This window comes from Artemia franciscana, chromosome 21 (assembly GCF_032884065.1).
Source record: "Artemia franciscana chromosome 21, ASM3288406v1, whole genome shotgun sequence".
Taxonomy (NCBI): Eukaryota; Metazoa; Arthropoda; class Branchiopoda; order Anostraca; family Artemiidae; genus Artemia; species Artemia franciscana.
Genome location: NC_088883.1, coordinates 10667124 through 10679152, shown reverse-complemented (window position 1 = coordinate 10679152; position 12029 = coordinate 10667124). Strand labels below are relative to the sequence as shown.

Sequence of the window (12029 nt, the reverse complement as noted above, 5' to 3'; positions counted from 1 at the left end):
AATATATCTGCCTACAATATAATATCTGCCAGTTTTATCGAGGTGAGTAAGGCGAGAGGGTATCAAGGTGCAATATTTTGAATCTACAGTGGAGCTTCTGACCTTCAGAAGATGCTGCCAGTAAATGGACAGGATTACTTTTAACCATAATGCATAGGATCACCGGTAATCTTATTGTGAAGATGAATAGTTGTGTTTTGTTCTCAGAGATTAATTGGATAAGGCCTGCAAAGGTAGCCTTAATATAAGACGCTTTATAGACAACATAAGACGGCATAAGACGACATAAGACGTCTGTCCTGCACTTAGTTGCTCCATTATCTACACATCAAATAATTTGATTATATCTACTAACAATATCTTTTTCTACGCTAGAAGTTTTTCGGCAAAAAACCTTAAAAAAAACAAACACCAATCTATTTTAAGTTTCGTTTTCGAAGGAAATGCGAATTGGAACAATGTCAAAGGCATATGTAAACCGGGATACCGACGGAACAGATGGGGTACCATACCGCTTTATAACCTCTAAAACCCTAGAATTCCTTCAATGTTGTCTTTTACAGGTTTTGGGGAATGAATGACGTTGTTTGGATGGCTGCTTATGAAGTTTGTTAATTCATATTGAAAATTTGCCCAGAACCGGTTGAATATTCTGTTAATTAACAATATATTCAACTGAATATAATGTTAATAAATACTTACAATACATTTTAAATACCAATACTAATTCACTATAACATGATTTATATAACTCTCTATGATTATAGAAGGAAGAAGGCATTGAATTAGAGGAGGCGATAAAAAGAGCACGGCAAAGAACAATCCCAAAAATGCCTGGAAGAATTTACGAATTTTGAAAGTGAAGAAATCTTTAGAAAATTCAAAATACGAATTAAATTTCAAGTATCACAGTCAAAGGGAAAAGCTTCAGTCCCCCTTCGAAACCACCTTTCAACATACGTGTTAGATCAAAACTCGGCTTTACGTCAAATTAAGAGTCAACTGTAACTTCCCCAATAATAAATTAAAGGATCTAACATGTTGGGCTGTTTCATACGATGTCGTCATCCTTGCCGCGGAGATTCTGGCACTGTCAAACATCTCTTGTGTTGCTGCTTGGTCCCCCAGTCGAACACTCATATAATTTAGTTGTTGATGGTGGGCAGCCTCAACGCTGTTAATAAGCGCTGGGATTATTATTGGTAGATGTGGAGCTACAAGATGGCCCAAGGACCGCACCATAGATATCGTCGTATCCAAACTAGAAAAAAACAGCTGCTGAGCTAGTCAGGGAAGAAAATGAAATAAGATGTCAAATCGAATTAAAACAAAACTCTACAATCTAGCGTTATCCTTCCGTAGCATTCAGTATAACAGCAAACACATTATACTAGCAGGGACAATGAAATAAATCAAGTGAAAAACCAAAAAATAATAGTATTTTTTCTTATTTCTTATATATTCAAATATGATATTTCACAATTCAAACTTTGAGGACACACATTTGATGCCAATTTATCACTACGCCCACTCCAAAATCAAAACTGATTCTAAATACAAAGTAAAAACAAGTCCTTCCTGGAAATTTTTATATTTTCAAATTCTTCAATTTTTAGTTCTTTCTTCTACGCACCAGCGTAGCTGAGGGTTCAACTGAGATAGACGTCGGCGATCACTTGGATCGACCAAGAGCAAACACAGTATTTTTAAGTCCCTGTAGTATGCGATGGTTAAGCTCATGGTGAAGCGCCGAAAGTTCAATGGGAAGAGAAACTGGGAGGGTAGTTGAACTCTCAGCTACGCTGTCGATCCTTCTTTGGAGTAGAATTACAATCAAACTTCAAACTTGGTGATTTTCCGTTTAATTTATCAATTTTACTTTAAAACTGAGCACCTTAGCTACACTTTCGAGTTAAACTAAGATTTTAAAGTTCAGCATGAGCAAAACCAGCACTAATAATCAATATTCGCCTTGTTTGTAAAAAGAGACTATTGTATGAAAATTCATTTATAGTAAGATATTTTAAACATAAAAAATTAATGAATAAATTCCAAAGACAGATAACTGTCGTCCACTTTCTATTGGTTTGTCGTAGAACCTTACAAACGTCTCGACATTTGTCAAGCCTACGTATCTTATGTTTCGATCCACATCAACTCCTCTTGCTTTAAGGTAGGACATTGCGGCTCTATCTTTGAATCTACGAGGACCATACGTACTAAGATCTATAACTGCAAGAACCCATATGGAAATAGATGACTTGGACGCAGGAATATGACGCTTACAGTATGTAAGAAAAAGTGTGTCATCTCTATTTTGATATTACGTCATTCTAATATAAGAAGCTGCGTCACCGGACAAAGGGAGGTCCGAAGCTCAACTACTGATTTGTGGTTGCACGTTTTCGTGGTTTGATTTGAAAACCAAAACTTTCATCGTCATTATGTATCATATTACTAAGCGACAAACTGGCCTAAATCTGAACTCTCACCTGCTGATAAAATCGATAAAACTGCTAATTTTTGTATTAGTCTCTTTGGTTGAAGATTTTCGACATACAAAGTTGGCAATCTAAAGAGATCGAATACACGTTCTACGTCGCAAATACTAGAAACCTTGGGAAGACTAGGCCTTCTATTAAAGACCTTTCCCATGAACTTCTTTTTATTTGATTACTGTCTAACTCAAGGCTAGGTAACATTGCCAACAAAGCACTGTTTGCGGCAAAAATAGTACTATATCCAACACTTTAGTGAAAAGCTCCGTAAGGAAGGTCAAGGTCTCGAGTAGAGTTGTCTCAACAGGATGGATCACGTTTCTTACACAAAAGTCAATCCTTTTTTAATGTACCGGTGGTTAGTCGAATCCCACCATCTTTCCATGATAATATCGACTCTGGAAGGAGAATATTCTTGGTGACAAAATCTTTCTAAAGACGACACAAGCTGCTAGGCGTAACGTCTTGGACAATGGATGGTGCAAGGATGGTTTTTGTGGAAGGGACAACATATAAATATCATCTGATAGAAGTATAGAACTTCCTACTAAAAGCCTTAATAGTAAGGGCTATTAAACTTATGTGGTCTAGTTTAGAAAATCAAAACACGAGTTGCCTGAACCGTTTCTACCTTCTGAAGGCTCTTCAGAAGCAAAATAAATAGGGGGAATGCATAGAAGAAACGAGGCTTCCAACTTATTGCAATTGCATCTACGAAAAAGCATTCTGGATCTGGTTTTAAAGAAACAAATGGTTTAATCTGAAAATTTTAACTAGTTGCAAACAAATCAATGTTTATCGACTGAGATACCAAAGATTTCAAGAAGGTTATACATTCCAGAATCCTATTTCCATTCTTTGTCATTATCAAATTTTCGCGATGCTTCATCAGCAACATTAGCCACCCCATGCATATGTTCTGCATATACCCACCCTTTGCCCTGCAAAACAAGCTGACAAACCTTTTTTGTAAAATAATTACAAAACTCAGATTTTGATCCTCTCTTTTTATTTATGTAAGCATTACATAAATGTGGTTGTGGTTGTATTGTCTGAACACAGCCAGACATGCATGCCTTTGCTATCCTGAGCAAAGCTTTTTAGTCCCAGATAAACAGCTTTTGTTTCTAAAACATTGATGTCAAATCCCTTTTCTTCTGAAGACCATTTACATTTGGCCGTTTACATTCGTCCACATATGCCGAGTCTAGTTTTGATGCATCACTGCACAAATATTTGTAAACTGACCTAGGCTCAATTGGTTTAGATTGGCGATATCCCACCACCATTGCAGTTCAGAACTTACATGGGATGTTAGTCAGCTTGGCCACAAAATTGCCTTGCACGTGTTTTAGCGCTTGAGCACTCAACGACTCCGTTTTATAGTAAACTAAAGGCTCTAATTTCTGCAACGGTTTGGACGGGGGGCCTCGTGCTGCCAGCGGACATAACGTTAGGCCCCCTCCCCTTGCATGTTCTTTGGTCTTCCAAATGATTTTTCCAAATCCACCACGGATTTGGCTTTGGACGATGTTTTGGCAACCTTCTTGTGAAAAAAAACTCCATCACTTTGACTTCAAGATCATAGAAAGCTGACTACCATGGGATCTGGACTCACTGCGAATATCATCGCATGATGTCTTTTTAGACTGAGAGCATAACCGGTTAGGCCAAGCATGTGAACTATATCTGTTAGGTTTTTAACAACCTTTTCTTTGATATCATAATTTTCAAGCTTAAGAATTGCATTTGCTCCCTCTAAAATAAAAAGTTGAGTGAACAATAGTCCACTCCACTTGAAGTGCCTTAATATCCCTCTGTTTAGCCCGTGATGAGAGAGTAGCCCAAGCTTTACTGTTAACCTTGGGAACAACAATTTTATTGGTATTCGCAGGCCTAGGGTGGCACTCAAATAAAACCTTCAGCTTCCCTATTTTCAGCTCTGTTTGTAACTTTGGAAAGTTATTTATGGGTCTTGAAACCTTCTTTGGTACCAAAAAGTTCTTTAGAAATCTTTTTAAATACAGCGTCATTTAACGTGCTTCCTTTTAATCTTTTGCCTTTGTGCTTTTCCAGAAAAGCCTTCCAGTTTACGTTACTTCTTTGGTCAGGGATTTCTTATGGGGCACAAAGAGCCAGTTCCGGTAGTTCTAGAACCAATTTATGGGCTCCGAGAGCTAGATCTTGCGTTCTTACAACTAATTTCAGGGCTCCCAGAGCCACATCAAGCACGAATTCGAAACTCGAGGCTCCGAGAGCCATGATTTGTTCTTCAAACACTATCCACTGCTGGGAAGGTTGAAACAAGAACACCTTGAGTTTCGGCCAATTCTTGAATCGTAGTCAATTCTTAGCTAAGAAGCTTTAAACGACATCCCGAACTTTTTGAATTTTTCTTTCCGGCTTGAAAATACGCACTGATCGCGAATCTAGCAGAAAACCCAGAGATTCTATTTGTTGACTTGAGATAAGAGCTGACTTTTCCAGCTGAATCATAGACCTTAACTATGACAGTGATTTCACTTTTACATGAATGCTGTTTTGACATTCTAAAAATATCCTTCCCGGAAAGGCTGAAGCATCTAAGTAAACAACAGACAAATACCCTTTTCGTTAAAGTAGGGAGAACGGGTTTCATGAGTTTTGTAAGAACCCTTAGGGCTGCAGACAACCAATGTGACATATATGAGTAAACCTAGCAATAATCTACTATAAACAAAGCCACTTCTGATCATCACGATCAACAGGACATAAATAAATAAAAATCGACAAGGTCAAAAGAGGTCGTGGAACGATTCTTGTCATTAATAGAACCGCAGACAGAACACTTTCTATTTTAGAATAACAGTATTCAACACTTTTGTTTAACTGTTTAAGATTCAGAATAAATCAAGATGAATCACTTCTCTTCGGGACAACTGGAGAAAGACAAAGTATTTCCTTTGTTCTGAACTCGAAATTTCAACAACAACACCTTTATGCAATAAAATATCAACTTCTTTACTTATAACTTGTAGTTCTTCAAAAGTAAACCTTTTGTTCTTTGTTTTCATAGCTTTCAATGGTGTTCTCTCAAATTCGACTTAAGCTACAATATTCGAAATACTGAAATCACTGGTTATTGACTGCCTTTTTGAGACAAATCTACTAATTCTCCCCGTTTTAAAGTTATCAGCCAAATGTTGTAACTGGCTGGTGCAATTTACAACAAAAACATAAAAATCAGGTGCTAGATATGGTAAATAGTACATACCAACCAATTGCGATCCCAGTTCTAGAAATTCTGGAGTTTGGGCTTTTATTGAGAGTCCAGACTGAATGAGCACGATATTGCCGTCTACCCTTCTTATGATCATAAATTGTTCAACAATCCGATCACTATCTTGTCATAACACAGTAAAAGTAACGTATCTACTCATACTGCATCACAATTACTCATTAGTTAGTTTGGTGTTAATCCGAGCGAAAGCAAACATGAACTGGTATTACTCTTGGTCAATCCAGGTGATCGCTGATGTCTATCTCAGTTTAATTCTAAAGCGTAGCTAAGACACTCTATATTGTAGTAGAATTGATCCTTTCGCAGTTACTTTGCACTGGACTCAAAATAAAAGACTAAGATTTGCCAAAAGGTAACAATACACTAATCGATGCTTACTAAGCATCTATTAGAGCGACATTAAAACTTAAAATGAACAGAAATTGCTCCATATATGAAAGAGGCTGTTCCCCCCTTAACGGTCCGCTCTTTAGGCTGAAGTTTGACCTTTTCTCGCAGCTCTACTTTTTAAAACAATAAAAAACTTTAGCGGAAAGAGCGGGGCATTGAGAAGAGAACAGCCCCTTTCATATACGGAATAATTCCTGTTCGTTTTAAGTTTTAATATTGCTCCTTACATTCAGTTGAAAAAACCTGTTTTTTTTAAAGTTTAATTTCTGAACGTTTTTGAATTGATACATGTTTTGATTTTGGCTCTTAGCACATGAATAATTAAAACGAAATCTGCATATTAATTTTATTTTGCTTAAATGGCTTTCTCATAGTTTTGTCGGACTATTTTGAAAAAAGGGGTGGGGGAGGATGCCTAGTTGCCCTCCAATTTTTTGGTTACTTAAAAGGCAACTAGAACTTTAAATTTTTTCCGAAAGTTTTTGCTAGTAATAAATATACGTAACTTACGTACCGAGCTTCTATATTCGAATATTTTTATTACGTATATGAGAGGGTATGCCCCCTCGTCAATACCTTGCTCTTTACACTAAAGCTTAAATTTTAACCCAATTCTTTAAGAATGGCCCTAAATCACAAAGGTCGTAGAATAAACAGTTGAAATTACAAAAAATGCTTTAGGATAAAGAGCGAGGTATTTAGGAGGAGATGAACCTCCTCGTGTGCGTTGTAGTTTCTGTTCGTTTTAAGTTTTAATGCTGGTCCTTACATCCAGTTGAAAAAACTTTTTCATATTTGTTTTTTCATTTTTTTTTAATGCTAGAAAATGTTGCATCCCCTTCATGGAAATTCTCTTCCCCCATGATGAATTCTCCATGGAAAGATCATCCAACGTAACCCCCTCCCCCAACCAGAAAAAAAATCAACAACGTCTGTACACTTCCCAATAACCATTACTGTATGTGAACAATGATCAAAGTTTGTAACTTGCAGCCCCTCCCCCGAGGACTGTGTGGGAGTAAGTCATCCCCAAAAATATAGTTACTTGGTTTTTCGAATATGCTGAACCAAATGGCTATCTCAAAATTTTGATCCGTTTACTTTGGGAAAAAATGAGCGTGGGAGGGGGCCTAGGTGCCCTCCAATTTTTTGGTCACTTAAGAAGGGCACTAGAACTTTAAATTTCCGTTAGAATGAGCCCTTTCGCGACATTCTAGGACCACTGAGTCGATACGATCACCCCTGAGAAAAAAACTAAAACAAATGTACACGCACCCGTGATCGACCTTCTGACAAAAGATACAAAATTCCAAGGTTTCGTAGGTAGGAGCTTGAAACCTCTACGGTAGAGTTTTCTGATACGCTGAATGTGATGGTGTGATTTTCGTTAAGATACTATGACGTTTAAGGAGTGGTTCCCCCTATTTTACAAAATAAGGCAAATTTTCTCAGGCTCTTAACTCTTGATAGGTAAAAACAAATTTGATGAAACTTATATATTTAAAATCAGCATAAAAATCCAAGTCTTTTGATGCATCTGTTAGTATCAAAATTCGTTTTTTTTTAGAGGTTTGGTTACTATTGAGTCGGCTCGCTCCTTACTAAAGTGCGTTACCACGAACTGTTTGATGTGTAAACACACCGAAATTCCCATCTATTTAATTTAATTACTTTTCTGTCTCTACATTAACTTCACTTTGCCTACTATATTTACTCTACAAAAATTTTGTGCTATCTCCACTTCTTCATAATATCTTCACTTCTTCATACTACTACTTCTTCACGCCAAAGATTCGCTCCTATTCAAATTTCTATTTCCTTTTGCTTAGATTACAAAAAGGGTTGTTTAACTAAACAGGCTTTATAATTATTTGAAAATTATCCATTTAAGTTTTAAGCTCTATATTTACTTCGTCCGGTGAAAAGGTCCGGTAACCCTTTTCAAAATTTTGACAATTTTTTGCCTTTTGAGGTATTTTAACCTTTTTTGTTCGTGGTTAACAATTGAAAAAATAGAATATGCAATTCATTTGCATTCACACCTTGGACCCTTCTGGAGCAAAACTCTACCAACAATTCATTAGAAAGTAACAATAAAGAAAGAAACAGTAACAACAAAGAAAGTTAAAGTTGAAAACTAACAATAAACAATAAATTTAATAAGGAATGATATAATTTGGACCATCGTACCTTGGCCCCTCTTTAGAAAAGAAGGGCCAATATCCCTCATTAGAAAGCAACAAAAGGCAATAAAGAAAGATAATTCAGTATAAGCTATCTCTTACCATAGTGCGTGGACTTCTTTGACAGAGGACTGAAGTCCTTCTAAAACAACTGGAAACATGAATTTTGCCGTTTCCTGGGCAGAGTTTTTCCCGGCATCCACATTTGTTGTTTGAATCAGTACCTTAAAAGAAATGAAAACAGTCATTAGATAACATACAGCGTTCAAATGGCCTAAAATGGCGCGTTTAGCTGCTTGATGAAGCACTGATGATACCAAAGTATAGTTTACTAAATATGGATTTTTTTTTCTATACAAATTGAAACTCGCTATTATGGGAGGAAATTCCAGTTGGTGGAGGTCATTTCTGCCAAGGTTTGTCAGTTCAACTCGAAAGAAGCAGCAGTAAACACTTGATTTGTCAATGAAAAAGTCATTTTTAGTAGTATTTTAAACATTTTTCGGTAAAAAAAAATATTAAGGAGCTGTTTCCAGGAAAAAAAAATACCAAATTGCAGCAGAGTTTTTCCCGGCATCCACATTTGTTGTAAAGAAACGAGACCAGTCCTTAGATATATATACATCGTCCAAAAGAACTCTTGTTTCTTTGAGGTACCTATTTCCTAGAAGAGGTATATCTTTCCTTAGGAAGGAGACACTTGTTTCCTTACCTGTTGTCAAGATAAACAAGTAATGTTTAGCTACATATACATCGTATATAGTCCTTTAAGTACTATCCAATATTCCGATTCTATTTGTTTTCGTTAAAGAAAATACAGAAGGAGGAGTAAAAAGAAAAAAATAAGGATGGATAAAAGTGTCTTCTTCCCAAAGAAACATGTACCTCAACAGAAAAATTAGTAGCCTTTGAATGAAAATACACAACCGTCATGTTGGATATATAAAAACTGAAACTAGTGTCTCCTTCCCAAAGAAACAAGAATCTCAAATGAAACAGGAGTAACCTTTGGACAAAGATATACAACCGTCATGTTAGATATATCAAAACCCAAAATAGTGTAGATACATTTGTTTGAGATACCTGTTTCTTTGGGAAGGAGACACTAGTTTGGGTTTTTATATATCCAACATGACGGTTGTGTATCTTTATCCTAAGGTTACTCTCGTTTCTTTTGAGATACCTCTTTCTTTGGGAGGGAGACACTAGTTTGGATTTCTTATATATCTAACATGACGGTTGTATATCTTTGTCCAAAGGTTACTCTCGTTTCTTTTGAGATACCTGTTTCTTTGGGAAGGAGACGCTAGTTTGGGTTTTTATATATCTAACATGACGGTTATATATCTTTGTCCAAGACTACTCGTATTGTTTTTAGATACCTGTTTCTTTGGGAAGGATACACTAGTTTGGGTTTTGATATATCTAACATGACTGTTGTATATCTTTGTCCAAAGGTTACTCCTGTTTCTTTTTGACATACCTGTTTCTTTGGGAAGGATACACTAGTTTGGGTTTTGATATATCTAACATGACGGTTGTATATCTTTGTCCAAAGGTTACTCCCGTTTCATTTGAGATTCTTGTTTCTTTGGGAAGGAGACACTAGTTTGGGTTTTTATATATCTAAATTGACGGTTATATATCTTTGTCCAAAGGCTACTCCTATTTTTTTTAGATACCTGTTTCTTTGGGAAGGATACACTAGTTTGGATTTTGATATATCTTTTGATAAAGATAACCTTTTGATAAAGATAAACAACCGTCATGTTAGATATATAAAAAATCCAAACTAGTGTCTCCTTCCCAAAGAAACAGGTATCTCAAGAGAAACGAGAGTAACCTTTGGACAAAGATATACAACCGTCATGTTAGATATATAAGAAATCCAAACTAGTGTCTCCCTCCCAAAGAAACAGGTATCTCAAGAGAAACGAGAGTAACCTTTGGACAAAGATATACAACCGTCATGTTAGATATATAAGAAATCCAAACTAGTGTCTCCCTCCCAAAGAAACAGGTATCTCAAAAGAAACGAGAATAACCTTTTGATAAAGATAAACAACCGTCATGTTAGATATATAAAAACTCAACTAGTGTCTCCTTCCCAAAGAAACAGGTATCTCAAAAGAAACAGGAGTAACCTTTGGACGAAGATATACACCCGTCATGTTAGATATATAAAAACCCAAACTAGTGTCTCCTTCCCAAAGAAACAGGTATCTCAAAAGAAACAGGAGGAACCTTTGGATGAAGATACACAGCCGTCATGTTAGATATATAAAAACCCAAACTAGTGTCTCCTTCCCAAAGAAACAGGTATCTCAAAAGAAACAGGAGTAACCTTTGGATAAAGATACACAGCCGTCATGTTAGATATATAAAAACTCAAACTAAGGTCTCCTTCCCCAAAAAATATGTATCTCAAAAGAAATAATCTTTAGATGCGTATGCTTCACAATTTTTCATAAGTAATTTGACTATCATCTGCTGTGACACGGATGGCTCGGGCACCAAAAAGAAAAACAAACTACTAGCTTCTAATTCCTATTTAAGATTAATTTTTTTTTGGCAGAGTTAGTTAGAGAATAACATATTGCACTCGGCATACACCCTCCACGAGTAGCGGCGGCCGTATTACTGACTCTCACCCAAGCTTAAAGAATTGCGACACTAGGAACCGAACCCTCGTCCCAAAGGACATAATAATACGACTAAAGCGTACCATCCATTCAGCTACGGTGATGTGGAGAATTTAGCAGAGACACGCAATAATACAAAATAAAAGAAGTCAGTTTTAAGGGCAGCTTTTTTGAAATCGAACATTGGAAACTTTTAAATTTAAATTTCAAAACCAATTAATTCGTATATAGGAACCTAACCCACCCCTAAAAACCTTAAATCTCCGATATGTGTCGTGATCTAAATTGTGACAACCTCAATTTGACCTATAAATCTCATTACCTTGGGAAGGAGGAGGAAACAGAGGAAGCTTAGAATGAATTTAAATAGAGCAGTATCTACGAAGAAAAAAGTACTCACTGCATCAATTAATGATTAATACACCCCAAGGTATACGCAAGATTAAAATAAAAACTATATATTTTCCAACCGAACTGACGATAACAATCTTTCAAATCGTACACAAGAGGTTATGTCTCAAATCAACACCCAATGGACGGCATATCATTCTTAAAAGCTAGTCAATTTCTGCTCTTTAATCCATAGCTTATACCTAGGTACTTTTTCTCACCTTACCTTCTCACATATATCATGAAGTAGTTGGGAAATTTCACCAAAAATAAATGTTCATTGCGCAAGCAAAAATTACTTTAATTCCTATGTATATCAAAGAGCGATTTGTAACTCCATTTTTTTCCATTCATTTGATGAACATTTTTATTTAATTAGGTTCCCTTGTGTTCCATTATGACATCTAGATTCACAAAACGAAAAATTAAAGTTACAAAATTACTTATAAAATGTCACAAGTCCATATTTGATTTGAAAAGCCTCGGTAATGCATTAAATATGTGGTAAAATATAGGTAGCCACCAATTGCAACATTAGTGGTAACATATAGCAGGTAACATATAACACATTCCAGTACATATTTGTTTACCTTAAAGAAAATATGTTAGTAAAGAATATAAAGAAAGACCATGTTTTATTATGACA

At 36.0% G+C, this 12029-nt stretch overlaps 1 protein-coding gene across 2 annotated transcripts in view; it reads right to left on the bottom strand.

Moving 5' to 3' along the window:
* The window catches only part of LOC136040623 (proteasome adapter and scaffold protein ECM29-like), a 187303-nt gene that overhangs the window by 41931 nt on the left and 133343 nt on the right, over positions 1–12029 (bottom strand). For both annotated transcript variants that reach the window (XM_065724896.1, XM_065724897.1), the window contains 2 exons: positions 8454–8575; positions 1039–1261 (listed from right to left, as the gene is read on the bottom strand). In XM_065724896.1, coding sequence (XP_065580968.1) covers positions 1039–1261; positions 8454–8575 — 345 coding nt within the window. The remainder of the gene's footprint in view (positions 1–1038; positions 1262–8453; positions 8576–12029) is intronic.